This window comes from Enhydra lutris, unplaced genomic scaffold (genome assembly GCF_002288905.1).
Source record: "Enhydra lutris kenyoni isolate GAN:26980312 unplaced genomic scaffold, ASM228890v2 scaffoldscaffold49, whole genome shotgun sequence".
Lineage (NCBI taxonomy): Eukaryota > Metazoa > Chordata > Mammalia > Carnivora > Mustelidae > Enhydra > Enhydra lutris.
The window spans coordinates 12,817,166-12,843,384 of NW_019154133.1; the positions used below are offsets into that span (position 1 = coordinate 12,817,166).

The 26,219-nt window shown below is 42.2% G+C and overlaps 1 protein-coding gene across 2 annotated transcripts in view; it reads left to right on the top strand.

Moving 5' to 3' along the window:
* The window catches only part of LOC111156771 (nuclear receptor coactivator 2), a 294,726-nt gene that overhangs the window by 235,243 nt on the left and 33,264 nt on the right, over positions 1–26,219 (top strand). For both annotated transcript variants that reach the window (XM_022517836.1, XM_022517837.1), the window contains 7 exons: positions 1,285–1,388; positions 5,671–5,848; positions 8,405–8,593; positions 12,066–12,167; positions 12,457–12,600; positions 16,554–16,701; positions 18,446–19,715. In XM_022517836.1, the coding sequence (XP_022373544.1) occupies positions 1,285–1,388; positions 5,671–5,848; positions 8,405–8,593; positions 12,066–12,167; positions 12,457–12,600; positions 16,554–16,701; positions 18,446–19,715 (2,135 nt within the window). The remainder of the gene's footprint in view (positions 1–1,284; positions 1,389–5,670; positions 5,849–8,404; positions 8,594–12,065; positions 12,168–12,456; positions 12,601–16,553; positions 16,702–18,445; positions 19,716–26,219) is intronic.

The window sequence follows — 26,219 nt, forward strand, 5'->3', positions numbered from 1 at the left end:
AAAAAAAAAAAAAAAAAAGTTAGAATGACTTCCTCTGGCTCGTAGTTCTAAATGGCTGAACTTAGACTTGAGCCTCACACAGGTCATCTTCCCTTTCCCGCTGAGTGTACACGTGGCAGCGCCCCATCACAGCAGCGGCAAGATTTGGAGGACCTACGTAATTCCTAATTATGTTCTAGGTTCTCGGGGACAAGTGAAGTTTTCCAGATCTTCAGAATACTCTATAAAATCTTTTTTACCAAAAAAAAAAAAAAAAAAAAAAAAAGGAAGGAGGAGGAGGGACAGCCAGATTTACCAAGGTCATGAAAGCAGGTTGATCCTGAGTACTAAATTGATTTACAGCTTTCTGTATTTGCATTTAATTACAATGCTAACATGCAGTGTAAACAAGGATATAATTTATTCAGGTACAAATAATCGACACATTGTTTTTGTGTTGTTTTCTCGCAAGTTGAGGCTATGTATCTGTTAAGCTTTAAACTTTTTTTGATGTTCTTAAAATAATGAGTTTGCATATATGTCGATAACTACGCACCTGTTTGTTCTCTGAGAATTATCCATGATGGGGCACTGTCCCAGGCCCTCCCCCGGGCCCGAATGCTGCCTTGCACGTTGTAACGCGGGAGCCCGTATTGTGTGTCTCTGTACTAGACAAAAGGGCAGCCACTGAACCCCTCCTGTGCCTGAGAGGGTGCCTCTTCTCTCTGCTATTAATCGGTGAGCACCTTCTACAGGATAGGGACCCCTCTTTCAGGCTACTCCTGTGTGAGCGTGGCAGGAGGTGGAGCAGTACAAGCGTCCAGAAGGGAGTTGTGAGAGCGCATCACGTGGGAGCAGCCGTAGCAGGAGTGACTTCCCCTTCCTTCCTTCTTGAAATACCTGCAAATGTACCTCTGATTATGCTCCTGAATCCTGAACAACAGACCTCTCGTTATCCCAGTTTGCGGAGTCCCTGGAGCAGAGACTAATTGTGCCGTAGCATGTAACAGTTTTGTAGTTGAGGAAAAAAATGCTTGTCGGGGACTAACACGAAACCACTACACTCATTTTACCAACTGCCTGGCAGGGTCTCTGAGCCCCCACGTTCTGGAGGCAAAAGGTGGTGTTGTGTTCCTGCTTCCAGCAGCATCTGCCATTCGGCGGCGGTGCAGACGGACTTGGACTCTTCCAGCGCCCCGGCTGGTTCCACTGGAGATCTTACAGATCATTACAATGACGATGTTTCTGTGTCATTCTGTCCTTGAAGGAGCACAGCCATTTAATTCACACTTCTGTTTATTGCAGAAAAAGCAGCGGCCGCCAACGTGGATGAAGTGCAGAAGTCAGACGTGTCATCAACCGGGCAGGGCGTCATCGACAAGGACGCGCTGGGGCCTATGATGCTTGAGGTAGCGTACCCTCGTTCAGGCTCTGTCCCCTGCCCTGTCGTTGGTCGTCACGTTATTGTGTTCCCTTCTCAGGTGGATATAATTTCAAAACAATCTACACTTAGTTTTCACTCGTAAAGCTTGAAGTACTGCTGACTTCTGGAGCTTACTGATACATACGTGCCTGGCTCCAGATTTCAGCCTACATACATTTCCCAGTAATAACAGAGCATTGCCTGAGCTAGATTATAAATTGACAAAGTAAGCATTTGTTTTGGAAAATCATGCTCACAAGTCCTATTAAATTCAGCAATAGAATTTTCATTTGAAATATTCCCCCAATTCTTAGATTTTACTTATGCCATGTGTGGATGTCCATGCAGGCAGTTAAAATTCGAGGACCAGATGGAGGCTTATGTTTTTTATTTATGCTGCTTCAAACTAGTTTATCTCATAAAGATGAAAACGGCAATAATAGGCAGAGCTGTTCAGGTAAGCATCACAAGTGTAGTGATTGGTCTTAACTCCCTGTTCTTTATTAACTTTGAGAAGTTTTATGACCAGACTCCTATCTAGAATTTGTGAAGTCTCGTTTTCCTCTTTTATTAGCTAGTACAGTATTAAACACCAAGTGCTTTGCTGTACCTATTCCGAAATTAAAATTCAAGATGTAGGCTATGGGAAGATGAGGGGAAAAAAATGTCGGTGAATATATAACAAGAAGCAGAGGAGCCCTGAGACATAAATTATGTCAGATCTCAGGATAATTTACTCTGCGGATAATATGATGAGATTGAAAATTACCGCATGGCCGCAAGCTGGGTGGCTTCGTCACGTAGAATCACTTACCTCGTGGCAGTAGCTGCCCGTATAGGAGAAAGTAGGATTTTTAAAGCAAAGATCACCAGTAATTGCCCCCTTTCTTTCAGTTGGTACATGTGATGATCTTTATTTTTAGAGAATATCATTCTGTGAAAATTTATCCTACTCTTGGAAGGTGGGGTGGGGGGACACAGAAAAAATTAAAAATCGTCTGACCCAGTCTTTGTATTTAGAAATGACAAGATTCTTGACCCTGGCCCTGCTAGCCAAAAGACTTTCAATGACCCTGTGTTGTCCCTTGCTTATTCCTCTTGAGTCACTAGCTTGACAGTATCCAAGTACAATTTTCAGGGAAAAAGCAAAAACACACTTAACCTGATTTTCCAGAGTCAACAAGGAACGCCAGAGTGCTACTTCCTGCTTGGTTCTAAGAAGCAGATCAGAGAACTCTAACCAGGCGGACTATTTAGAATTAGATGAAAGTAGATAGGTTTCTGTGAAAAAATTTTTAATTATAAACAAAACTGATTTGGAAATTATGGTAACCTAAATTATTAACTTATTAGGAAATTCCCAGATATCTGCATTGGTTCCCTATATGGGGGAAGATTACAGGAGGGTGGAAACTCCTGAAAAGATTATTGAGACTTCTAAAAAGACGTGTTTGAAGTAACCACAAGACTATGATTCAGGCCCTCTGAGAGCAAGTTCATTGATTATAGAAATCAGACTGCTGGGTATTAGTGGGCCTTCTCTCACAAAATCAGACCAGCATTTTTACTGTTTAAAAATAGTCTTCTGGGGTGCCTGGGTGGCTCAAGTGGGTTAAAGCCTCTGCCTTCGGCTCAGATCATGATCCCAGAGTCCTGGGATTGAGTCCTGCATCGGGCTCTCTGCTCAGCAGGGAGCCTGCTTCCTCTCTCTCTCTCTGCCTGCCTTTCTGCCTACTTGTGATCTCTGTCTGTCAAATAAATAAATTTTTTAAAAAATAGCCTTCTGAGAATTCAGTGGCAAGGACTTCTGTGGCAGGACTTCAGTGCTGAATAGGTTAGAGGGTTAATGCTCAAATCTAGTGACTTAAGGTTTGAAGTCTTTATCCCTGTTTACATGGAATAATTTAAACAGGGAAAACTTGTTCTCGTTGAGCTGTTCCTAGGCATAGATGCACACTCATGCTTACATCATAGCATAGTGGTTGCTAGGCAACAAAGCCAAATGTCAGTTTTTTTCATCAGAGCATATCACAGTGTGCTTTAAAAAACACGGTCTTATAAGATGAAACACTTTCATCTTTCAGTCATACTATGCTATAAATTAGTCTTTTTGTCATGGTGCAAAGCAGTGGGGAGCTCTCTGCATTTTCAAAAGGGAGCTATAGGTAATATAATTACGAAAATCCCTGTGAATGTATATCCGAAGCAGTTAGTTTAGAAAGACACGTGGCACATAACTCATCAACTGACTTCCTTCCTTTCCCCCTTCACAGACATACACCCGCATGTGCTTACTCACACAAGGCTTTCAAGGGTTGCTGCCAACCTGTTGTGGAAGGCCATTTACATACAGTCTTGCTTTGCCCTGCACATCGTTCACACCATTGGTAAAACCTGACAGAATATTTCAGAAAGACTTAAAATTGAATGGTGTTACTTTTTTTTTTTTTTTTTTTTTTTTTGAAGAGCTATTCACTGGTGCCTTATGGTCATTTCTAATTTGAGAGAGCACTTAGTTTTGTGATGAAAATAGAATTAAAGATGGAATATATTCAAAGAAAGCTCACAAAATAGGAGCCTGTTAAGTAATAACTTATGGAAAAAGCAAACTAGGATAAAAGTAAATACTTCGTGCCCCAGCCATACACATTGTCATGTCAATATGTACACGTAACTTTCATGTTAAAAACAATAGTAAATACATAGCACAGGGAAGCTGTGTGACACAAGCTGGGTAGACCAGGAGGCCCTATGTCAAGATGTACCTGATCAGTATCAAGCCTTCTGTAGTCTTTTTTTTTTTTTTTTAAGATTTTATTTATTTATTTAACAGAGAGAGAGAGAGAGATCACAAGTAGGCAGAGCAGCAGGCAGAGAGAGACGGGGGTCCGGGGGGGTGGGAAGCAGGCTCCCTGCTGAGCAGAGAGCCCAATGCGGGGCTCCATCCCAGGACCCTGAGATCATGACCTGAGCCGAAGGCAGAGGCTTAACCCACGGAGCCACCCAGGTGCCCCTAGCCTTCTGTAGTCTTGATCACTCACCTAATCTGTAAAACAGGGCTCTGACAAGCACAGACCCAAAAGGAGAAGGAGGAGTCACAAAGAGAAACTCTCCAAACTCTAAACTTCCGTATCACCAAGGTGAACATGATAGGAAAAGATTTGGGGCAAACACTGAAGTAGAACTCTGCTGCAGAGTAGTCGCAAGCCGGAGCTTTTGAGTCCACCTGGATTCAGATTCTAGCTCTGCCACTGACTGAGTCGGAAAAGCTTATGTAAACCACTGCCCCTCTTAGAGCCTCAGTTTCTTCCTCCTCTGCTAATTGAAGAAGGTAGCACATTCCTTCCAGAGTTGTAAATATTCAGGTGACCCGATGTGTTTGGGCACAGTAAACATGCTTGGTAGTTACTCTCATTATCTTTATTTCCTGAAATGATCCTGGAGTCTTTCTGTCCTTCCCTAATCTAGATTGGAATGACAACAAGGAGGAGTGGGGCCAAGCCACATTGCAGGAAAATGTTAATGTTATCTAGGTGGTTAGGGACCTGCATCTCCATGACTAGGGAACAAATCATAGAGAAGGGCACAGTTAGTTAACTTTCCAGTTCTCACTGTCAAAAACCAAAACCTCAAGTCCCCTTCCAGTCTTCAGACTCTACCACTGATGTCTCAGCGTGCGGTCCCCGTTATCGGAGAGATACTTCAGACCCTTCCCCTAAAAAATAAAGGATTGATGTTTGAGAACACCTGCAGTTCTTTTCATTTAAACCCTGGCAGCTTTAAAGGTAATAAAGTTTGGGGTTTCTTAATCCTTAAACTGAAGGAAAATTATCGATGACCCTTTCCTCCCATTGTGTTACATGAGAAACGGTAGAACATAATCGCTTTGTACTGGGTTGGTAACGTAAGCGTTGTCCTTGGCCAGGTGGAGTCCATCAGTATAATTTGGAAAATACAGATAAATGCCTGCACTTACATGGCAGTAGTTATCTCCTGATAACATAACAGAGTTAGTATTTGTCATTTAGTTTGCCACAAGAAACCTTGATGTAGGCTCTCTCCCACTTACTAAGACGGAACAATTTCACCACGCGAAAATGTGTTCATTTTTCCCCGAAACTAGGAGAGGGGCGAGAGAGAGAGAGAAATCTCTTTTTTGTCCATGTGTGAATTCCACCCTTTCCCTTAAGGGGATCATCCCTTCTTAACAGCTGCATATGATTTTTCTCTTGTGTCCTTTCTAACATGGTTTGTGCCTTTTCCCTTAGGCCCTTGATGGGTTCTTCTTTGTAGTGAACCTGGAAGGCAACGTTGTATTTGTTTCAGAGAACGTGACACAATACCTAAGGTATAACCAAGAAGAGCTGATGAACAAAAGTGTATATAGCATCCTGCATGTTGGGGACCACACTGAATTTGTCAAAAACCTGCTGCCAAAGTCTATAGGTAAATGCTTGTCTGCTGCTCCCTCCTCCCCCATGGTTGGAGGGGGTCACATAGAACTGGGTGGTATGTCAGTTGGGGATAAGGGTAACTGGGTAGTTCTTCAGAGAGGCTTGTATTAACTATTTAAGCTTCAAAGTCATGGAGAAGAGGACATCTGCAGATAGTGATCTTGAAGGAAAGATTGTTTTGATCCTCTATTTAAAGTACATGAAAATAGTTCAGATGGAAGGGACTCCTGTGGCAACTGTTTTCATAGGGTTTGTTTCAATGTTTTTTTAAGGGGGTGCCACACTGCCCCCCACTCTGTCCAGCACCAGCCGCCTCTGATTGGGCTTGTGCTCCTTGGTTCTAAGAAGTAGAAGGTCATGAGAAGTTTGAGATTGGACTTGAGAAAAACAAGATTTTAAGTGCTGCTAATGAAGAGAGTCTGTGTGTGGGTGCCTCCAGTATCCTGAGGCCATGACATTAAGGAACAAGTGGCACATGGAGGGTCAGATGCTGTCGGGCCAGCAGCCCTGAGTGGGCTCTTCCATATTCCAGATGCTTCGGTGGCTCTGCCTCCTTACCCACTCTCCCTGGTCCACAGCGCCGACTTCCTTTCTCTCTAAAGATGCTCTCCAAGGGTGTCTAGGAGTCTTGAGGGCCACGGTTTCAAGTGGGTGGTTCGCAGCGTAGGCCCACCTTCCTTGCTGCTCCAGAGTATTGCCGTTCCCACTTACTAAGTGGTTCTTTTTTTAATATTCTCACTTAGACTGATGATGCTAAGAACATCTTCACAGATAAAAGGAAGTGCATATTTTAGTACAGAATAAGGTCAAGTCCTGAGTTAGCAAGTATTTCTGTTCTTTTTTTTTTTTCAAACGGTTTCTGTTAGCCAGTCTTATTGTTACCGCAGTAAATAGGAGAAGGCCCTTTTTGAATTCCATGAGGGCTAGCTTTTCCTTGGCAGGATAACCCTTTGTTCAAAGTGACTGCAACAGTAAGACAAAACACATGAATATTCATGTGAGATTCTTTTATTATATTCTGTAGTAAATGAACAAGAAAATGGGATTTCTTCAAGTAACTAATATTTCAGATCTCTTCAGTAATTTGATGACTTCCTCAAAGGACCTGTACTTATTAATTCACTATTATTAATTCACGTGTCTAAAGAGCTCTTTTCCTGACTTTATACTGTACTTCTTTTATATTTTAAAAATTACTTATTAACCTGAGTTAATAAGAACTCTTTTTTTCTTTCTTCTTTGATTTTTCTCTTTGTAGTATCCATTATGTAAATAAGCTTTTAAGAATACCGATGGCGGAAGAAACTTCCCAAATGTCTGCACGACGTATAAAGTTAGCTATGGTTCCTCCTGTGATTCTAAAACAGTTTCTTGCAGTTAACTTGATATTTCCTTTGTTCTTTCCAGGGTGTGTTTTCTTTTTTATTCCTTTGCAGCCCAGTGGCTATGGGCTTAGCATCGCATTCACCAGAGCACCTAGATATCCTTTTAAGTATTTTCCCACAAGTGAGCTTTGAGAGTGTGTTTGCTTATCTAACCACTGGCCCTTTTTTTTCGATCCCCTCTTTCATTGTCCTATTGATTGTAATATTTTTTTAGATAAAACATAAAGAACAGTAAAGAAAAGGATACCAAAATGAGTATTAGGATTGGTTCTGATTCCAGCTCTTCTTTGATTTCTCTTGATTGCTTTAACCCATTTCCCCAAAAAAGTGTCTTTCCTCTGTGTCATTCTCTCTTTCTTGAATTAATACATTTCTAAGGATTGACACTAAAGTAGAAGACATGTGACGTAGCCTTTCCCTTGGTAAAAAATAAATGATATTAGCAGGGCCTCTGCAGGGAGTTTTCAGTCGACTTGAGGAAATGTACATGAAACAAAATAGAGTCATTCAGCAACAGCTGAATTACACAATACATACCAAAATTTCTGTAAAATTCTACGGAAGAAAGGTCTAGAAGAGGAGGGGATGATGAGATCTCGGCCTCAGAGCCGGGTATGCTGGGCTGGGAGAAATAGTGGCAGATAAGGTGGCAGGAGCACCGGTGTCCTTGTGGGACCAGGTGTGGAGGCTGGTGGGGGAGGCCTGTGCGGGCCAGTGTGGGGGATCTGGTTAGACGGGTAAGATGGGGCTGCTTAGTGAGATTTAGTCCATCGGTTCCGGCGGCCTTCGTATCCCCGACTACATCAAGTCTGCATCCTCTTAAAGAGCTTGATGCGTGCGGCACTTGGTGCCAGTTCCAGATTTTTGAGCGGGGATAACATATCTAAAGGGCGTAAAATATCTAAAGTACAAGTAGGTTGAACCAGATTTCCAAGACACCAGAGTAAGGAAAATCCAAAAATGAAGAGCAGTGTTCTAATAATAGTTAACCAAGGTCTGACCTTGAAGGAAGGAGTCAGGGTGAAGAGTAAGAGGGCTAAAAGTTATTTTGGAAATCCCAAGCATTTTTCCCAGCTTGTTTAGCATCAGCATCATTTCGATAATTTGGCAGCGGCGAGCCTGGTGTTGGTTTGTAATTGTCGGATTGCTTTTACCGCCCTCAGTGAATGGGGGATCCTGGTCTGGCGAACTTCCTAGGCGGAACAGCCATACCTTCAATTGTCGGATGCTGGTAAAACCTCTACCAGATTCGGAAGAAGAAGGTCACGATAACCAGGAAGCACACCAGAAATACGAAACTATGCAGTGCTTTGCTGTCTCTCAACCAAAGTCCATCAAAGAAGAAGGAGAAGGTAGGACAAAATCTGCAGGCTGTCTTACATGTCTGTGTGTTTATCCCTGTGCTGCTCTTTTCATACTTAATTATCTAAAATGAGTGGCCACACAAAGAAGAATGTAGAAGTGGTTTCTCCATTCTCTTTAACCTACTTAATTCTTGTGATAAATTCGTCTTTTTTAAAGATTTTATGTATTTGTCAGAGAGAGTGCACACAAGCACAGGCAAGGGGACAGGGGCAGGCAGAGGGAGAAGCAGACTCCCGCTGAGCTGGGAGCCTGACGTGGGACTTGATCCCAGGACCATGGGGTCATGACCTGAGCCGAAGGCAGACGCCCAACTGACTGAGCCACCCAGCTATCCCTTAGGTTCGATTTTTAAGTCTTTCAAACAGCGCTGTTCAGTAGACTGTTCTGCAGTCATGGCAGTTTTGTGTATCTTCTGTGTCCAGTGCAGGCCCCACTGTGCCTACTGAGCACTTGCAATTTCAGTAATGCCACTGGGGGACTGAATTTTGTATTTTATCAAGTTTCCATTTACCTAGCCACTAGTGGCAGCCCTACTAGAGAAGCTCTGGTAATAGTTAAGCTTCCCGGGGATCCGAGGCTCCTCTGGATTGTCTACTGCAAGCAGCGAGCCGCAGACCTAGAAAAATGCGCAAGTACAAACAGTATTTTTCATATCCTTTCTGGGGGTTCATGGATTCCGTACAGTTGATCCATGGATGCAGGGTCCAGAATACAGTGTACTAGAATGATCCACAAGAGAGGATAGAGATGGGAGTGACTGAGGGAGGGGATTTCAAGCTCTCAGGTTCTTAGTCCCTTCCCCTTAAAGGATGCGGCTGTAGCATCCACCCGGATGCCCTCCAAGCAAGCCATTCTGTGCCGCTGAGTGTCCTTCTCTCCTCTGAGGCTTTGAAAGAGAGAAAGTGCGGAGGGGCACTCGGGGGTGAAAACCTAACGGGCTTTATCATCAGACACGCCAGCTCCTCATTCAGCCGCTTCCCAACTCTGGCTTTGGGCCAGTCTTTTGACATCTCTGAGCATCAGTTTGCTCTCTCCTCTCATCAAGTGAGGTCAACAATGCCAGTATCAGAGTAAGGATTAAATGAATACGCCTGAACCATGATCAGCCTTAAATAGTCCAGAACGTACCCAACTTCCGAGTCTTGACTTACTGTTTTTTGACATTAGGACTGTGCAAAAGCCATACACAGTCAGTAGAAACCATACTTCAAATTTTTTAATTCAGCTTTTTCCCCGGGCTAGCGATATGCCTACAGTCCTCTCTCAGGATACTGGGCAGCGACAGCGAGCCACAGCGGAAGCTACACTTCCGACTGTTCTGCACCCGTTGTGTCATTCACCTTCAGTGTAGTATCTGGTAAATTACATGAGGTGGTCAGCACTTCATGAAAACACAGGCTTTGTGTGAGATGATGTTGCCCATAGTGTGTCTGAGCACATTTAAGATGGCCGTGGCTAAGTTACGATGTTTGGTAGGTTAGGTGTAGTAAATGCATTTTCACCTTACAGTATTTTCATCTGAATATAGGTTTGTCAAGGTGGGGCACGTGAGTGGCTCAACCAGTTGAATGTCTGACTCTTGGTTTCAGCTCAGGTCGTGATCTCAGGGTCTTGGGCTCAAGCCCCACGTCGGGCTCCACACTCAGCAGCGAGTCTGCTTGTCTCTTCCTCCCTCTGCCCCGTCCCTACTTTTGCCCTCTCGCTCTCTTTCTCTCTCTCTCGCTCGCTCTCTCAAATAAGTAAATCTTTAAAAAGAATAATAAAAATAGGTTTATCAGGATGTAACCCCATTGTAAGTTGAGGAAGATCTGTAGTTCATTCTTTTTTTTAAAGAATGTGAAAGTAATTTGTAATTTAAATTTTATTGAAAAGTAATGGAGCTCTCACAGATGACATAATTTTTCAAAATTAAGTTTTTACGTAAGTATGCAATGTTGAGGGATATTTTTTTCTTTTTATGCAACAGACTAAGTACTGCCAATTCACCCATCTAGGACGCCACTCCAAAGTGGAAAAAAAAGATATAGCTGATCTAATTTGTGGTTTTGTGCTGTATATTTAAACATTTTTGTACATTTAAAGTCTGGTTCTCAGTGTTAACACAGTATGGCTGAGGAGGATTTCTGAGCCATAGTGTGCTCAGGTTCGAATCCTGGCTTCACCAGCTTTGTACGGTGTTGGGCAACTTACTGAAATTCTGTGCTGTGGTTTCCTCCTGTGTTAAATGGAGAGAACGCCAGGACCTGCCTCATAGAGCTGGCACAAGGACGACACAAACCGGTAGCCTCTAAAGCAGCTAAAAGAGATGTCTGCCTCGTAGTGTGTGCTCAGAAATTTAGCTTTTTATTATGTTGAGAACGAGGATTACATTCATATTTGGGATACCCACTATTTCTGGGTATATTTTTTTTTTATTTTTTTTTTTAAGATTTTTATTTATTTATTTGACAGAGATCACAAGCAGGCAGAGAGGCAGGCAGAGAGAGAGGAGGAAGCAGGCTCCCCGCTGAGCAGAGAGCCCAATGCAGGGCTCGATCCCAGGACCCTGGGATCATGACCTGAGCCGAAGGCAGAGGCTTTAACCCACTGAGCCACCCAGGCGCCCTTCCTGGGTATATTTAAAGAACTCCTTCCCCAGATTTCAAGACGAGCAATCATAAATCAAGGACATAAGATATGAAGACTGCTTTTGACCTTTTTTCCAGCATTTTGAAATTGAAAGAGCTACACAGTGTGCCCTGCATGTTACAAAGATAAATAAAACATTTCCCTGTTCTCTAGAAGTGAACACGGATGAATAAAACAATGTCAGTGGGTAAGGAATGAAGGCTCAGCATGGCTCGGTGAGAAGCCAGCCAGGACCGAGATTCTGACTGGTAGCGCGGCCGCTCTGGCACATGCTGCACTTTCCAGTATTTGTTCTCCGAGGTCAACTCCAGCCTCGGTTTACATTCTTGGTTTGAAAGCGCATGTTGCCATTCTGGGGGCAGCCGCATCATTGGGTAAAGGGGACGTCTAGTGTTCCGGTAGCGTAGTGAACCAAAAACTCAAAAACCAAACGCTTGACAGAGCAGAGTATGGGATTTGAGTTTTCATCCTCTGTGTATTGATGTTGAAATGAGCTGCTTGTCGAGGTCCGCCACGCTCCCCCGCTGTCCCTGGGAAGGTGGTTGCAGATCATGGAGCTGCTGTGGTGGGTGGACTTCGGCCACATGTGTCCGTGGCTTCAGCGGTCTCCCCCGACCTCCCCCAGCTCATCGTGCATAGCATGTCCTTGCCCATCCCCCAGCTCTTCCCACTCAGGCAGGGAGAGGGTGAAGCCGGGGAGGAGCAGGGTGCACAGTATTCGGTCGTCCCTCCCGCGCTGATTGGCAAGGTCGCATTGTCATAAATACACTTGAGTTTGTGTGACTCGCTGGAAAGGCCTAATGTGGTAACCATGAATGTATGTGATTGAAGATTTGCAGTCCTGCTTGATTTGTGTGGCAAGAAGAGTTCCTATGAAGGAGAGACCAGTTCTTCCCTCATCAGAAAGTTTTACTACTCGCCAAGATCTCCAAGGTACATTTTCTCTCCAAAGCAATCATTTGAGAATATCGACCTATTCGTAAGGCAGGGGCTCTGTTCAGGAGATAACGAAGAAGCTGGGGATGGTGACGGGCACTTGGGCAGAAGCCTCGAGGCGCCGCAGGAAGGAGAGGGAGGGACACTTCTTTTCACTGTCTGCCCTTTCGGTCCATGTACTTGTGCTGCCTATTCTAAAGAAGGATATTTTTCTCTTGTAAAATGCTAATCACTTCCATACACAGTAGATGAGTGTGTAGGTGTAATGCTTGCTGTCGTTTCATAGGCAAGATCACTTCACTGGACACAAGCACCATGAGGGCAGCCATGAAACCAGGCTGGGAGGACCTGGTGAGAAGGTGCATTCAGAAGTTCCACGCGCAGCATGAAGGGGAGGCTGTGTCCTATGCTAAGAGGCATCATCATGAAGGTAAGCGTCCCCACGTGCTACTCCTCTTGCAGTTGACATTGCTGTATGACTGCTTCCTGCGGGAGCTTTCTCTGAAACTGTGAGCCTGAAGTTCACCTCAGGAAACTTGGATCTGTTGACTTTTTATGTTTAGATGTGGTTGCATCGTCTGGCCCAGAAAATGTCGCCATCTAAAGGAAAATTTAAGAGGCGCCTGGATGGCTCAGAGGGTTAAGCCTCTGCCTTCAGCTCAGGTCATGGTCTCAGGGTCCTGGGATCGAGCCCCCCATCAGGCTCTCTGCTCAGCGGGAGCCTGCTTCCCCCCGCCCCCCGTCTCTGTGTTTGCCTCGCTGCCTACTTGTGATCTCTTTCTCTCTCTGTCAAATAAATAAATAAAATCTTAAAAAAAAAAAAAAAAGGAAAATTTAATAGAACCTGTAGGACAGAAGAATGAGATAAATCGGAGATCATTTCATAAAAACAGAAGAAAGGGAAGGAAAGAGATCATTTTTTTCTGATCCCAAGGCTTCTGTACATAAATAAGACTATATAATAAGGGGCCACTTAATATCAAAAGAAATCTCTGAATCATAAGGAAAATCTGGAAATAAGAATGAAATGAAATTTGCAAGAGCAGCTGAATTCCTAGTAGAGGGGACAGTGAGATCCTGGGCTCTCCTTCTAGATCATGACCCCTGAAGATGTTTCTAGAAGGCCCAAAGAAATGAAGTCACTTGTCTTGAGGTCACGGGTCAGCTAGCTGACGGTTAATTAGCAAGATGGCTAGAACTAAACCCAGGACTTCGAAGTTCTATGCCAGTAATAATAGCAGCCCTCCTGGGCACGTGGTCTTTGTGCAGTTATCTTCCTTCCTTACACTGTCTTGTGGACCCTCAGCACAGCTGTGAGGTAGGTGTTAGGACTCGACCTGGAGATGGGGACCTAGAAGCAGGTGAAATGACTGGCTTGTCAGCACTGGAGCCTAACTTGCCATCTCTCTGCTGTGCAGTCCCTCTGCTCTGCTGTTCCTGGAGCTCTTCGTACCCAATCACATTTCCTCAAGTGCCTTCTGGTTTCTTGTTCTATCTGTGAGAAAGAAGAAAAACTGCCTTTCCCTGGCACTTATTCAGAACTAAGTGGGGGAAGGAGACACTTCTCCTGATCTTTCAGTCCTCTCGTGCACACTGCATGTCCTGGCAGGGGGCACCTGGGTAGGAGGCCTGGATTACCAGGGAGGGGCTGTGAGGCCTGGGACCAGTGGGGCCCAGCAGAGTGTGCCTGGTAACTCAGTTTGGCAGATTGTCGCATTTTGGCAGAAAAAAAGCCCTAAGCCCCAATTGAAGATAGAGTTTTAGGTTGTCCTCTTCCATTAATGTGCATCTGTGACCTTAGCATTTTACCAGTAGTGTTTGTATGCTTACACTCTGTGCTTTAAGGTCACTTACGGAAAAGTACAAATCATAGTAGATGACCTCTCTCCCCATCCCCTTATTTTTGTCTCATCTTATTCCTCTTTTTCATCTTATTTATCCTTCTTCGAAGTAAGTACATAATCCAGCAATTTGTGCCTTTCAGCATCTTTCTCTAAGTTGGGAAGAATGAGGAAGTAAAGATTCTATATTTGGCAGAAATCAGTATTTAACCTACTATTTCACCAGATCTGGTTTAAAATTTAAAGAATAGTAACAATGGGGGTGCCTGTGCAGCTCAGTTGGTTAAGCCTCTGACTCTTGTTTTTGGCTCAGGTCATGATCTCCAGGGTGGTGAGATTGAGCCCTGAGCCCAGCTCCATGCTCTGCTGGACGTGGAGCCTGCTTGAGATTCTCCCTCCCTCTCTTTCTCGCTTGCGCACGCTTGCTCTCTCACTCTCAAATAAATCTTTCCCAAAAAATAGTAACAACAGGGGGCACCTAGGCATCTCAGTTGATTAAGCATCTGACACCAAGGTCCTGATCTCAGGTTTGTGAGATCAAGGCCCAAGCTCGGCAAGGAGTCGCTTCTCCCTCTCCCTCCCTTTCCCACCACTTGTGCCCTCTGTCTCACTCAAATAAATAAATAAAAATTCTTTTAAAAATAATAAAATAAAAAACAGTAAAAATAAGAAATATGGATAAGAAATCACCATGAGCAAACACATTCAGTGTCCTTGAGCCCTGAGTAGCAATGCCCTACACTCAACTCTGTGGTCTTCCGATTCCTTACAAAAGGGTTTGTAGAAATGTACCAGGCACTGTGGTAGGCTTAAACAGGCAGGACCCACTGAAGGGAAACTACAAAACATATGAAATACTCTGCATCCAAACGTATGAAGTAGGTAAGATCGAAGGTAATCTAATCACATTGAGTAAAAATCTGCAAGTTTGTGTCTAAATGGAAGAGCTTCCTAAATGAATTCAGGTGCATGCTTAACTATGTCTAATTAAGTAGAGATGTTTGGTGTAGACCAGATGGAAATAGAAAATCTTAAGGGATCACAGACAAAATTCCAAAATTGTAAGTTTTTCAAAATAGGAATCCTATTATAAATATTGTATTTATTCTGCCTTATAGGAACCTACTCACTGCAAAACGCAAAATACACATACGCACAGTAATTCATTTCCAGGTCTGCCACTCCTGAGTAATTTCATGCAACACTTGATGGCAGAAATACCTAAGCACTGAATGTAACTGAAACTGCAGAGGGGGTTTCATTAGGGAAATTGCTCAAAGTGAACTTTTACCAAGAAAAACCCAAATCCATACTGTGTGTCAGCGACTCCCTCCCTCACTCCCTTGTGGCAATTTTGTAAAGTCATGAATGTGTTCGATCTGGCTATTTGTGGGGCTAGCTCTTCAACTTAAAGAATTTGTATAGAGGATTATGTGATAAAAACATGGTAGTTTTCTTACAATTGTTTAAGTGGGTTACCAGATTATGTGTCTACTTTTTTTCTGAATCGAGATGTTCTTTTTTTTTTTTTTAAGTTCTTTTTTAATAGGCAGTATTTAGTTGTTTTAAAAGATAAATCTGGGGCGCCTGGGTGGCTCAGTGGGTTAAAGCCTCTGCCTTCGGCTCAGGTCATGATCTCAGGGTCCTGGGATCGAGCCCCGCATGGGGCTTTCTGCTCAGCAGGGAGCCTGCTTCTTCCCCCTCTCTCTGTCTGCCTCTCTGCCTACTTGTGATCTCTCTCTATCAAATAAATAAAATATTTTAAAAAAAAAAGATAAATCTGAAATTTTATTTTAAGAGACATTATTTTAACGTAGGTGATTTGTTATATTTTCTTCACTTGCCTTGAAAATGGAAACACCAGATTCTTTATTCAGAAATTAAACTAATTATACTTTTATTGTTTCAGTTTTCTATTTAGCCTTTTTCTCTTCTGAAGAGACTTTTCTGACTGTTCATCTCTTACTTCCTGTAGTCCCGTCCACAGAAATAATACTCCTTACATACTGAGAAACAGAATGGGGGATAGTATTATGAGATGAAGAACAGTAATAACTTGAAGATGAATATTTGGAGAATATAATGTCATAAATTTTACTGTAATATTTTTATTAGTTTAAAAGGAAACTAAAGGCAAATTGTAATCTTTAAAGATATTATGTTTATGCATTGTATTGTTTTCTGGTATTTTAAACATACCATTGCAAAGCTAGTTTTAAGCCAACAAATGGTTTACATTCTTTTTTACCATGGTACTGAAGATTTTAAAAAGAACATAGTTCGAGGGTCCAAGCCGTATTTTTAAAAAAAAAACCAGTACATTGAATTTATTAGTATTTTGAGTAAAAAAATAAATGTGCTTTTAAAATGTTAAAATATTTCAATATCATGAAATAGTATTTCCAGCTCTTGTTAACATGCTAGTAGGAATATATGAAAATGAAATTTATTACTATTAGTTAGTGTGTCTTATCCTGCCCCCCACTCTCTGATTTTTTTTTTTTTTGGTGAACATGAATTCTGTTTCCTTGCTTGCCCACAGTGCTGAGACAAGGATTGGCGTTCAGTCAAATCTACCGTTTTTCCTTGTCCGATGGCACTCTTGTTGCTGCACAGACGAAGAGCAAACTCATCCGTTCTCAGACTACTAATGAACCTCAGCTTGTAATATCATTACATATGCTTCACAGGTAATCCTCGTTCTAAGAAATCACTCTTTCCCTTCCCCAAATCAAGAGGAAATGGTTCCAAAGCAACAGATCCCCCTAGAGCTTTTCAGCCTTGTTAGACATGTCTGTTCATCGGCCGCACGCAGGTACAATATAAAATTTAGTTGCTATTAACTTCTGACTAAGAGACAACTTGGGATACCGGCAAAGGAGGGCTATCCCTTGAATTTGTGCCTTAATACTAGTGAATTTTAAAACCCCGCTGGAAGAACACAGGCTTCCGCTTACAGGGCTCCGACAGGAAGGCCTCGCCTAAAAGGGAAGGGAAGTTGGGCCGTCCCCCCAGTGGGGACACGTGCCGGTGAAGTAGAAAAGCCACTAGCAGGACTTCTGCTCCTGTGCGTGGAAATCTGAAACTTCCAAGTATATCTACTTAGAGGACTTGTTTTAGGGCTTTTTCCCCCTCAGGTTTAAGTTAACTTCTTGCCATTAGCCTTTCAACTGAAAGGTAATAAACATTTCCATTAAAAAATTACAGTACCAAAAAAAAAAAAAAAATTACAGTACAGAAAATTGAATGTTGATTTTAAAATAAATGTCATAAACTATATTGTTTTAGAGCACAAATTTAGGGAAATGATTACATTTCGCCTTACATAAATATTTATGTATGTACTATATAAAACTTTATGAGGTACTATCAGAAGATACATAAAGTTGCTCTGGTGAAAGAGTCCCCTTGTATTACACTTCTTGATTATATCCTTTCTTATTTGGGAATTAAAAAAAATCAGGCAGCCCTGTTTGCCAACTGTTAATAAATCTGACCTCAAACTGAAACAATTTGAAAGTGATTACAGATGTGCCAGATTTCACCCCCCTAAGTGAAAGCTGATGTTTGATGATTTGTGAAACCTGTTTTGTTTGGATTTGTGAACACATGTGGTAACTCACAAGTGACTGCCAAGGCTGTAAATTAAAGCTCATAGGGCTTGGAAAATCATCTAGCCCAGAAAGGTTGCCTTGAGTCACCAGTAAGGGAGTGGATTGGAGTTGTCTGGACGTTGGGGGGTAAGATCACAGAGCACAGTCACTCTAAAGTTCGGCCCCACATTGTCTGTGCTAGAGTCTCTTGCTTTGACCAGCAAGGGGCTCTGTTGGACAAGGTGATCTAATTAACAATACTTTCAATAACTTCACTGGCTCTAGTACTTGCGGAGTTCCTACTAGTTGAGGCGGGCTCCCCCAACCCCACCCGCCAGTTTTGAAGTATGCTGTCCATCTTGAGCCAAGTAGTATACCTCAGGGCTCTCTGGGCTTACAAATGTGTCTACTGTTAGGAATTGTGATTTGGCAGATAACTGAAGACAGCTCTGCTTGTTAGGGTCCTTCCTTGAAGATGGGACAAGTTCTCAGTTATCCACGATAATATACCATGTAATGAGAAAGATAATATTATGTAATTGGAACCCCGCTCATGTCTTGTCTGGTAACTACGATTTCAATCCAGTAGTAGTCACATTTAAAGACAGCTCCTCTGTAAAACCGCAGACATCTTAATGAGTTGACTGCAAAACATTCCTCCTGGTCCAGAATTACGCGTGCTCAGTCTTGTCCATAATTGCAGATTGTTTCATCCAAGTATTATCTGTCCTGTAAATGTAGTCTGTTCTTTTATAAAGAAAAGAGACCATCTCATTTTTTAAAAAATTAATAACAACTTGCTAAATGCGTTTCCTTTTATATTTCTCTCCTCATCGTACAGAGAGCAAAATGTGTGTGTAATGAATCCGGATCTGACTGGACAAGCGATGGGGAAGCCATTGAATCCACTTAGCTCTAGCAGCCCTGCCCATCAGGCCATGTGCAGTGGGAACCCAGGTCAGGACATGACCCTCGGTAGCAATATAAATTTTCCCATCAATGGCCCAAAGGAACAAATGGGCATGCCCATGGGCAGGTTTGGCGGTTCCGGGGGAATGAACCATGTGTCAAGCATGCAAGCAACCACTCCTCAGGGTAGTAACTATGCACTCAAAATGAACAGTCCCTCACAGAGCAGCCCTGGCATGAATCCAGGACAGCCCAACTCCATGCTTTCGCCACGGCATCGCATGAGCCCCGGAGTGGCTGGCAGCCCTCGAATCCCACCCAGTCAGTTTTCCCCTGCAGGAAGCTTGCATTCCCCTGTGGGAGTTTGCAGCAGCACAGGAAATAGCCATAGCTACACCAACAGCTCCCTCAACGCACTTCAGGCCCTCAGCGAGGGGCATGGGGTCTCACTGGGGTCGTCGCTGGCTTCACCAGACCTAAAAATGGGCAATTTGCAAAACTCCCCCGTTAATATGAATCCTCCCCCACTCAGCAAGATGGGAAGCTTAGACTCCAAAGACTGTTTTGGACTTTATGGGGAGCCCTCTGAAGGTACACCTGGTCAAGCAGAGAGCAGCTGCCATCCGGGAGAGCAGAAGGAGACCAGCGATTCCAGCATGCCCCAGGCCGTGAGCAGTGAGAGAGCCGATGGACAGAATCGGCTGCATGACAGCAAGGGACAGACCAAACTCCTCCAGCTGCTGACCACCAAATCTGACCAGATGGAGCCTTCGCCCTTATCCAGCTCCCTGTCGGACACAAACAAGGACTCCACGGCGAGCCTGCCTGGCTCTGGCTCGACACACGGAACCTCGCTCAAGGAGAAGCATAAGATTTTGCACAGACTCTTGCAGGACAGCAGCTCCCCCGTGGACTTGGCCAAGCTAACAGCAGAAGCCACGGGCAAAGAGCTGAGCCAGGAGGCCAACAGCACAGCTCCCGGCTCAGAAGTGACTGTTAAACAAGAGCCCGTGAGCCCCAAGAAGAAAGAGAATGCACTACTTCGCTACCTGCTAGACAAAGATGATACTAAAGATATTGGTTTACCAGAAATAACCCCCAAACTTGAGCGACTGGACAGTAAGACAGACCCTGCCAGCAACACAAAATTAATAGCTATGAAAACTGAGAAGGAGGAGATGAGCTTTGAGCCCAGTGAGCAGGTAAGTTGGGTCCTGTGTTCTCTCAGGTGTGCCAATCCATACCCAGCAAGGATTTTCACAGGGAGGCTGCAGGTGATGGGACAGAAGTAAGCCTCCTCCTTTGCTGTTCCTACGTGGAGACAGAGTTCATTCTCACTGAAGCTCCCTGTCCGAGATACTCCCGTCTACCAATGAGTGACATCGCCATCGACCAGGGGTAGGCTGACTGACCTTTTTTTTTTTTTTTTTTTTTCCTCTTGTGAAGGGCCAGTGGTAAGTATTTTAGGCTCTGTGGACTGTCCAGTCTCTGCTGCTGTGGTACGAAAAACAGCCATAGATACTATGCTAACAAATGAGAGCTAATAAAACTCTACTGACAGACACTGATCTTTGGATTTGATACAGTTTTCATGGGTCACAAAATGCTCTTCTTTGGATTTTTTTTTTTTTAATTATTAAAAAAATGTAAATCCATTCTTAGCTCAGGGCATAGGAGAACAGGTGGTGGGCAGGATTTAGCCCACAGGCCAGCTGTAGTTTGCTGCCCCTGTTAATAGGAGATGCCTGAATCGGAGATAATCACATCCTTGAAACTGGCTCTGTCAGGACAGACTTCATTGAATTATTTCCCGGTTACCTTTCTCTCTGTTTAAGATCAGAGTTTGGTTTTCAAACCTAATGAATATCATCGCACCCTTCTTTATCGTCAGCTGAACCTTCTGGTTAATGTTAAAGAATTCTTTTCTTTGCTTTTTTAAGAGTTCTTTCCGGTGTAGTGGTTCGGCATAAGATGTCCCCTGGGGACTCGGGGCCGGGCCGGGCTAACGATCCAGGACTTCACCCTGCACCACCAGCTCGCGTTCTCATCCCCGGGAACGGCCTTGGACTTCAAATCTTTTAAGTCCTGATTGTTAACAAGTGAAGAAGCCACATCGGCCTTTCTGCTTGAAATGGTTCGCTAATTTGTCTGGAGATTCGTTTTGCAAGTGGAGAGTTTATGTGTCACTGTCTTGGGGGACTAGGTGTGGATGGGGAGAGAAGAGGGCAGCACTCCTTTGCTGCAGTCTTGAACCCTGCTGAGTCAGCGGAGGCTGGCCCGGGGGCAGGGCTAGGATTGAAAGCAGGAATCAGGAAGGCTGAGGCCAGACACCCCCGCCCCTAGAGCTGGGCTCCATCCACCGAGGTTGTAAGTACTTAGCTTCCTTCATTTCTTTCACTTTGATGTCTTGGCAGCTGCTACATTCCTGTAAGACAGACGTGATTTTTTAAACCTACGTGCCCTTCGCCAGAGAAACATCCTAATTCTGTAATCATCTTTGATAATTAACCCTGGAACGTAGACGTTAGTGGAGGGTTTGACAAAACAGCTATTCTGTAATGCCATGAAATCTGTTAAGTGGGGGAAACTCAAGAGTTTCTTTCAGCAGAAAGTTAAGAGCAATACCTTGGATTAAGTGTAGGGTGAAGCTGTATTGATGACTGTCAGTGTTGAGGTTTACTAGATTAGAATATACAGAGTGGGTGGCAGGCACAGATACTGTCCCCCAGATCTCCCTAACACATGCTAGAGGGCAAGAGGGTGACTCATGAGGGCCACCTTAGCTCCCTGGCTAAGTGGCCGGCCCCTCCCTCCATACGCAGAATTTATTTCATTCCCAGGCCTGAGGCCCGAGGGACTTAGAGGGTCAGGGAAGGGGGACACTGTTTGGCATGTCTATATTTAGTGTGTGATGACGCTAACTTCAGACAAGAAACTGACACACACAGAAAAAGAATTTTTTTTTTAAGACTTTGAGTCACTTGCCATTTCTAATTGTTGTTTAGGAGAAACATTTTTCTAATCAAAATCATCTTACCTAGGGAACATGAGCACAAATCTGTTATTTTGGATGGACCGAAAAGCAGTGTACACACACATACACATAGAATTTTTTTTTCTTAATGAAACCCAGTCCCTGGTCTCACCCTCCATTCACTCCCATTTAAAAATAAAACTCCACCAAAAAATACTGCTTCAGAGCAAATTTAACATTGAAAACATTGCAACTTGAAAAGAAAAGTTACCACAGGAAGTATGCATTACCTAAATTTAGATCAAAGTCAGAATGACTTACTTTAAGGGAAAAACAGTGATTCTTTCACCTCCTGCTCTCCTTCTCTATTCCCAAAACAGATTAATTGTATCTCCTTTTAACTGCTGTACCAGTTTGTTAAAGTTTTTCTTTCATTTCAGGGGAATGCGAGTTTTTTATTTAATGAGATAAACTGTTAGGAGCCTGAATTATACACTCAACTGTCGTGTTATTTTGACTCAGAAAAGAGCCATTAACCAAGTGTGTGTTTAAGCTACCTATAACTTATTAAGGACAGGAAGTACTTCGATGTACTATTTTAGTACACCTAAAATAGTGTTCCTTACTAGGTAGAGTATTTAAACAACATTTGTTTCTATGGCGTTTCGTCACCAACAGGAAGCAGTGACTGAAAAATTTCCAATATGTTTACCGACTTTCAAGTTACATACTTACTTACCCAGTGAGCATGTTGATAGTCTTAGGTTCTTTCTAATGCTACTGGGCCAGTTATAATGAGGGCCTAGAAATCTTCTAAAAGGAACATGTTGTTATTTCGCTCCACTAGAAAGGCAAACCATATTTTAAATGGGCAGTGTCCTGAAAATTTCCCTCCAAATGGGGTATATTTATATTACCGTCTTTTAAAAATTTCACCATTTTTTTAAACAATTTTATGTTAGGCCAGTGTGGTAAAATTACACTTTTTATTTAAATTTTTGAAAAGATGTTTTGTAACTTATTAAAATACTTATGTTATTAAAATGCATGTGCTCTTTATATTTCCTTCAGAGAACAAGTTGATTTGACACATGAAAAATTCATAAAACCAGAAAAATGAAAAATGAAAAATTAAAGAAATCAAGTCCAATTTTCATTTTGTAGAACTTTTATAAAAATCTTTCTGACTCATTTTCTGCCTGAAATAGTTTAAACTAACTATTCAAATTGATGTGGCTAATTTGAGCATTCGAATAGATGCCTAAGCAAAACTTTGAAGAATCTTGGCAAAGCATTTTAAAGGAAGGCATTAATCTTTTTGTCTTGTGAAGAAAATGCCTAACAAAGTAGACATGGACTAGAAAACTTTCGGTGAGAATTAAAGCTTAAAAGAATTTGGGGGGGGGCTATAATATTTGATCAGAAACTTAATGTGATCAAATCTATCCCTTCTAAAACTTACATGACTACAGAAGAAAATTCCATAATTGTCAGATTTTATTGCCAAACAGGCGAAGGGGTTATAATAGACATTCTGAATTTTATGTCCTTGATGAAGAACATTTAAAGTATACTTAAGACAATCTGATGAATGTTAAATGTGTACTCCAGAAATTAACAAGAAATAAACACAAGCAAAACAATATTATCTCTAGTGGGGAAAATTACATAATGTATTCTTCTGATGGAGAGCTGAGAGAATTCAAATAATGCCCATAGTTATGGGGATCCAAAGAACCAGTTTCTTTTGAATATGAAAACAAGAAGTGCCCACGTGGCTTTCTTAAGACAAAAAAGTGTTCAGTTACTTGTCGGAACTAGACTGATCCCCCAGTTGAATCTGGTCAGCAATTAAAATGGCAGAGATTAAAATTTGGAAATCAGTTTTTAATACCTGCTTTTTTATAATACATGCTTTTTAAAAATAAAAATCAACCAAGGAAAATATTGGATTTTAAATTTTCTAATTATTTGAAGTTGAAAAACCAATAAATTGATTTAAACCATCCAAATAATTTATTAGATTTTGTTTATTGAGAGAGGGAGAGAGCACAAGCTGGGGGTGGGGGACAGAAGAAGAGGGGGACAGACTCCCCACTGAGCAGGGAGCCAGACGTGGGACTTGATCCCTGGACCCCAAGATCATGGCCTGAGCCGAAGGCAGAGGTTTAACCAACTGAGCCACCTAGGCACCCAAGCCATCCAAATATATTTTAACATTTTATATGTATAATGTTTAGACTTATTTTCAGTTCATTATATTAGACACAAGAGTAGATTACAAAGGAAGAATCACGAATCTTGTTGATAGAACTCTTTGAAACTATGATGATAGTTATCTTTCTGTTTGATGGACATGGTTTAAAGTATAATTTTATTTGCGTGATAAGAGTCAAGGTAAAAAGGAAAGATAGGAGTCTAGACACAGGCCGTTGTTAATCTACATTGTAAAAACTTTCTTCTACACATAAATGGGATTGGGGGCAAGTATAAGAGCATCTATTGAGGATAATAATATACTTTATATTTATTATTGTTTATATGAACCTTTTTATTTTGGCTGTTTCTCATCCAAGGCAATATGCAAAGCTTTCTCAAGAAGCAGCTTATTACTCACCCCCTCCTTCCTCCTCCTTCACCCCCCAACTCCCCCCACCCCTCTGCCACACACACAGTGAGCTTCCTCAAGGGCCACTTTTTAAAATGCTCTAGAAAAGGCAGCAGCATAGTAGGGAAACTTGGTTTCATAGGACAGCAATAAATTTCAGTTTATTAGAACTTCTTTCTTATGTCTATAGTTATTTTAATGATACAATTGCAAGGGTATTTATTACACATTCTTAAGTATTTTTCTGAGAAAATAATGGCAATTATAGGAATTTCTATGAGAAATATAGTTGATCATGAAAAATTTTCTTAAATCACAGGATAATATGGTTAAAGGAATTCATTCAATTGACTGAGTGTCCATGACTATGTTCCAGGAACTGTCCTTGGAGGACAATAAATGTTCATGCTAATGTTTATACCTTTTGTATTCAGTAAAACATGATCAAGATAGATTTGCAGTGGAATCACTTTATTTGTACATTTAACTTGCACAAAATCCTGTATACACATTCAGAAGAAAGGAAGGGGGCAGCAACGAAGTGGTTAAGTAGTGTGAGCAGTTCTGCCCACCGTTATACCCCATCAGTACGTACCCTAGCAGAGTGATCATGAGGTGGGTGACAAGAGTTCACTGGGTGTGGGTTCTCCTGTGGCTCTAACAGTGTGAACATGTAGCTACGTGTTTTTAAAAGCAGCACAGCCTCTACACGCTACACAGTACACTGTTTAGGACTCAGCTGAAAAAACAGCTTTGTGTTTCCTCTCCGGAGGAGAAACTGACTGTGTTGTCCTTGGAGGGGACACAGGTGTACAGTGAGGTGTCTCATTTTATCTCTCTGTCTATACTTTAGGATACTGACTTCAGAGCCCAGCCCTTAACCTAAGAGGTATCGTTCCCATATTTGATGCCTCCATCTTTTGTCTGAAATGGGTGGCTAAACTAAACTAGAAAATGGTCTCGCAATTGCCCCAGCAACACACTGGGAATTTCCTCAAAAGTGGATCTTTAGGTTATTACTAAGCTAGTTGACTCTGAAGAAGGAATCAAGTAAAATGTCACTTCAGTTTCTCTTTCCTAACTTGAGAAACATGGCCAGTAAGACTTCTCATACAGGTATTACATGTGCCATAAATTGCAGAAAATCTTAGTAAATTCAACCTTTGCATGGGGAATAGGAATTATATATAACAAAACTGTGGGGCATTTTGCTTCAAGCAGACCTCCTATCAGGTGTAAACAATTCTATCTGAATGCCCTGGGTGGACAAAATAGTCATGGTCAAGGATTCCGAGTCCATCCAATGACTTTGGGGGAATTACATAACTTCTGTGTTTCCACCTACACATCCAAGAGATCAGCACTTTCTTCATTAGAAACAACTTCTAACATTTAATGTCTTCCTTTTCTTGTGTGGTTGGCACTGCCTGATAGGTTCTACTTAAAAGAATATAAAATAAGTTGAGCCTTCTGGAGGAAAAGTAGTAGGTGTGAGATAGTGGTAATACGTACCTTATTATTTTGATGTTGGTCATTGAAATGAAATGACTTCTGTAGAAGGAAAAGCCCTAGGAAACCCTGTTCTGCCTTCTGTGAAGTCAGGTTAATAGATGCCGTGTATGGGGACACCCATGTTTGTATCCTGCTTCCCTACATTTTGTCGCCTAAGCTGGTGACTGACTGAGAGAGCTAGTGGCGTTTGAAACTGAAAGTGCGAGCAGGAAAAAAAACACCAGTCAAATTGAAAAGGCAGCGTGTAACTATTCATGGTGACTTTGAGCTGATTTTTCGCTTATTTTGCATTTTACCACCCCCCTCCCCTTAAAAAAAAAAAAAAAAAAGTCCTAGAAGGGAATGACCACCTTCAAAATACTGATGTAGTGTACATTTAGATAATTTTTTTAACCAGTTTTTCATTGTTGTTATTTCTTAGAGTTAACCATAAAACCTAGACCTGGACTCTTAAGTCTAGTATACTCAGAGTTAATCAGAAATATACATATACTCATGACTGATGATTATTATAATCACTTATTATTATAACTAATAAATTATTAAATTATTTATTAGCATACATTATTATTATTATTATTATTATTGTTATTAACATACAATAAAGGGGAA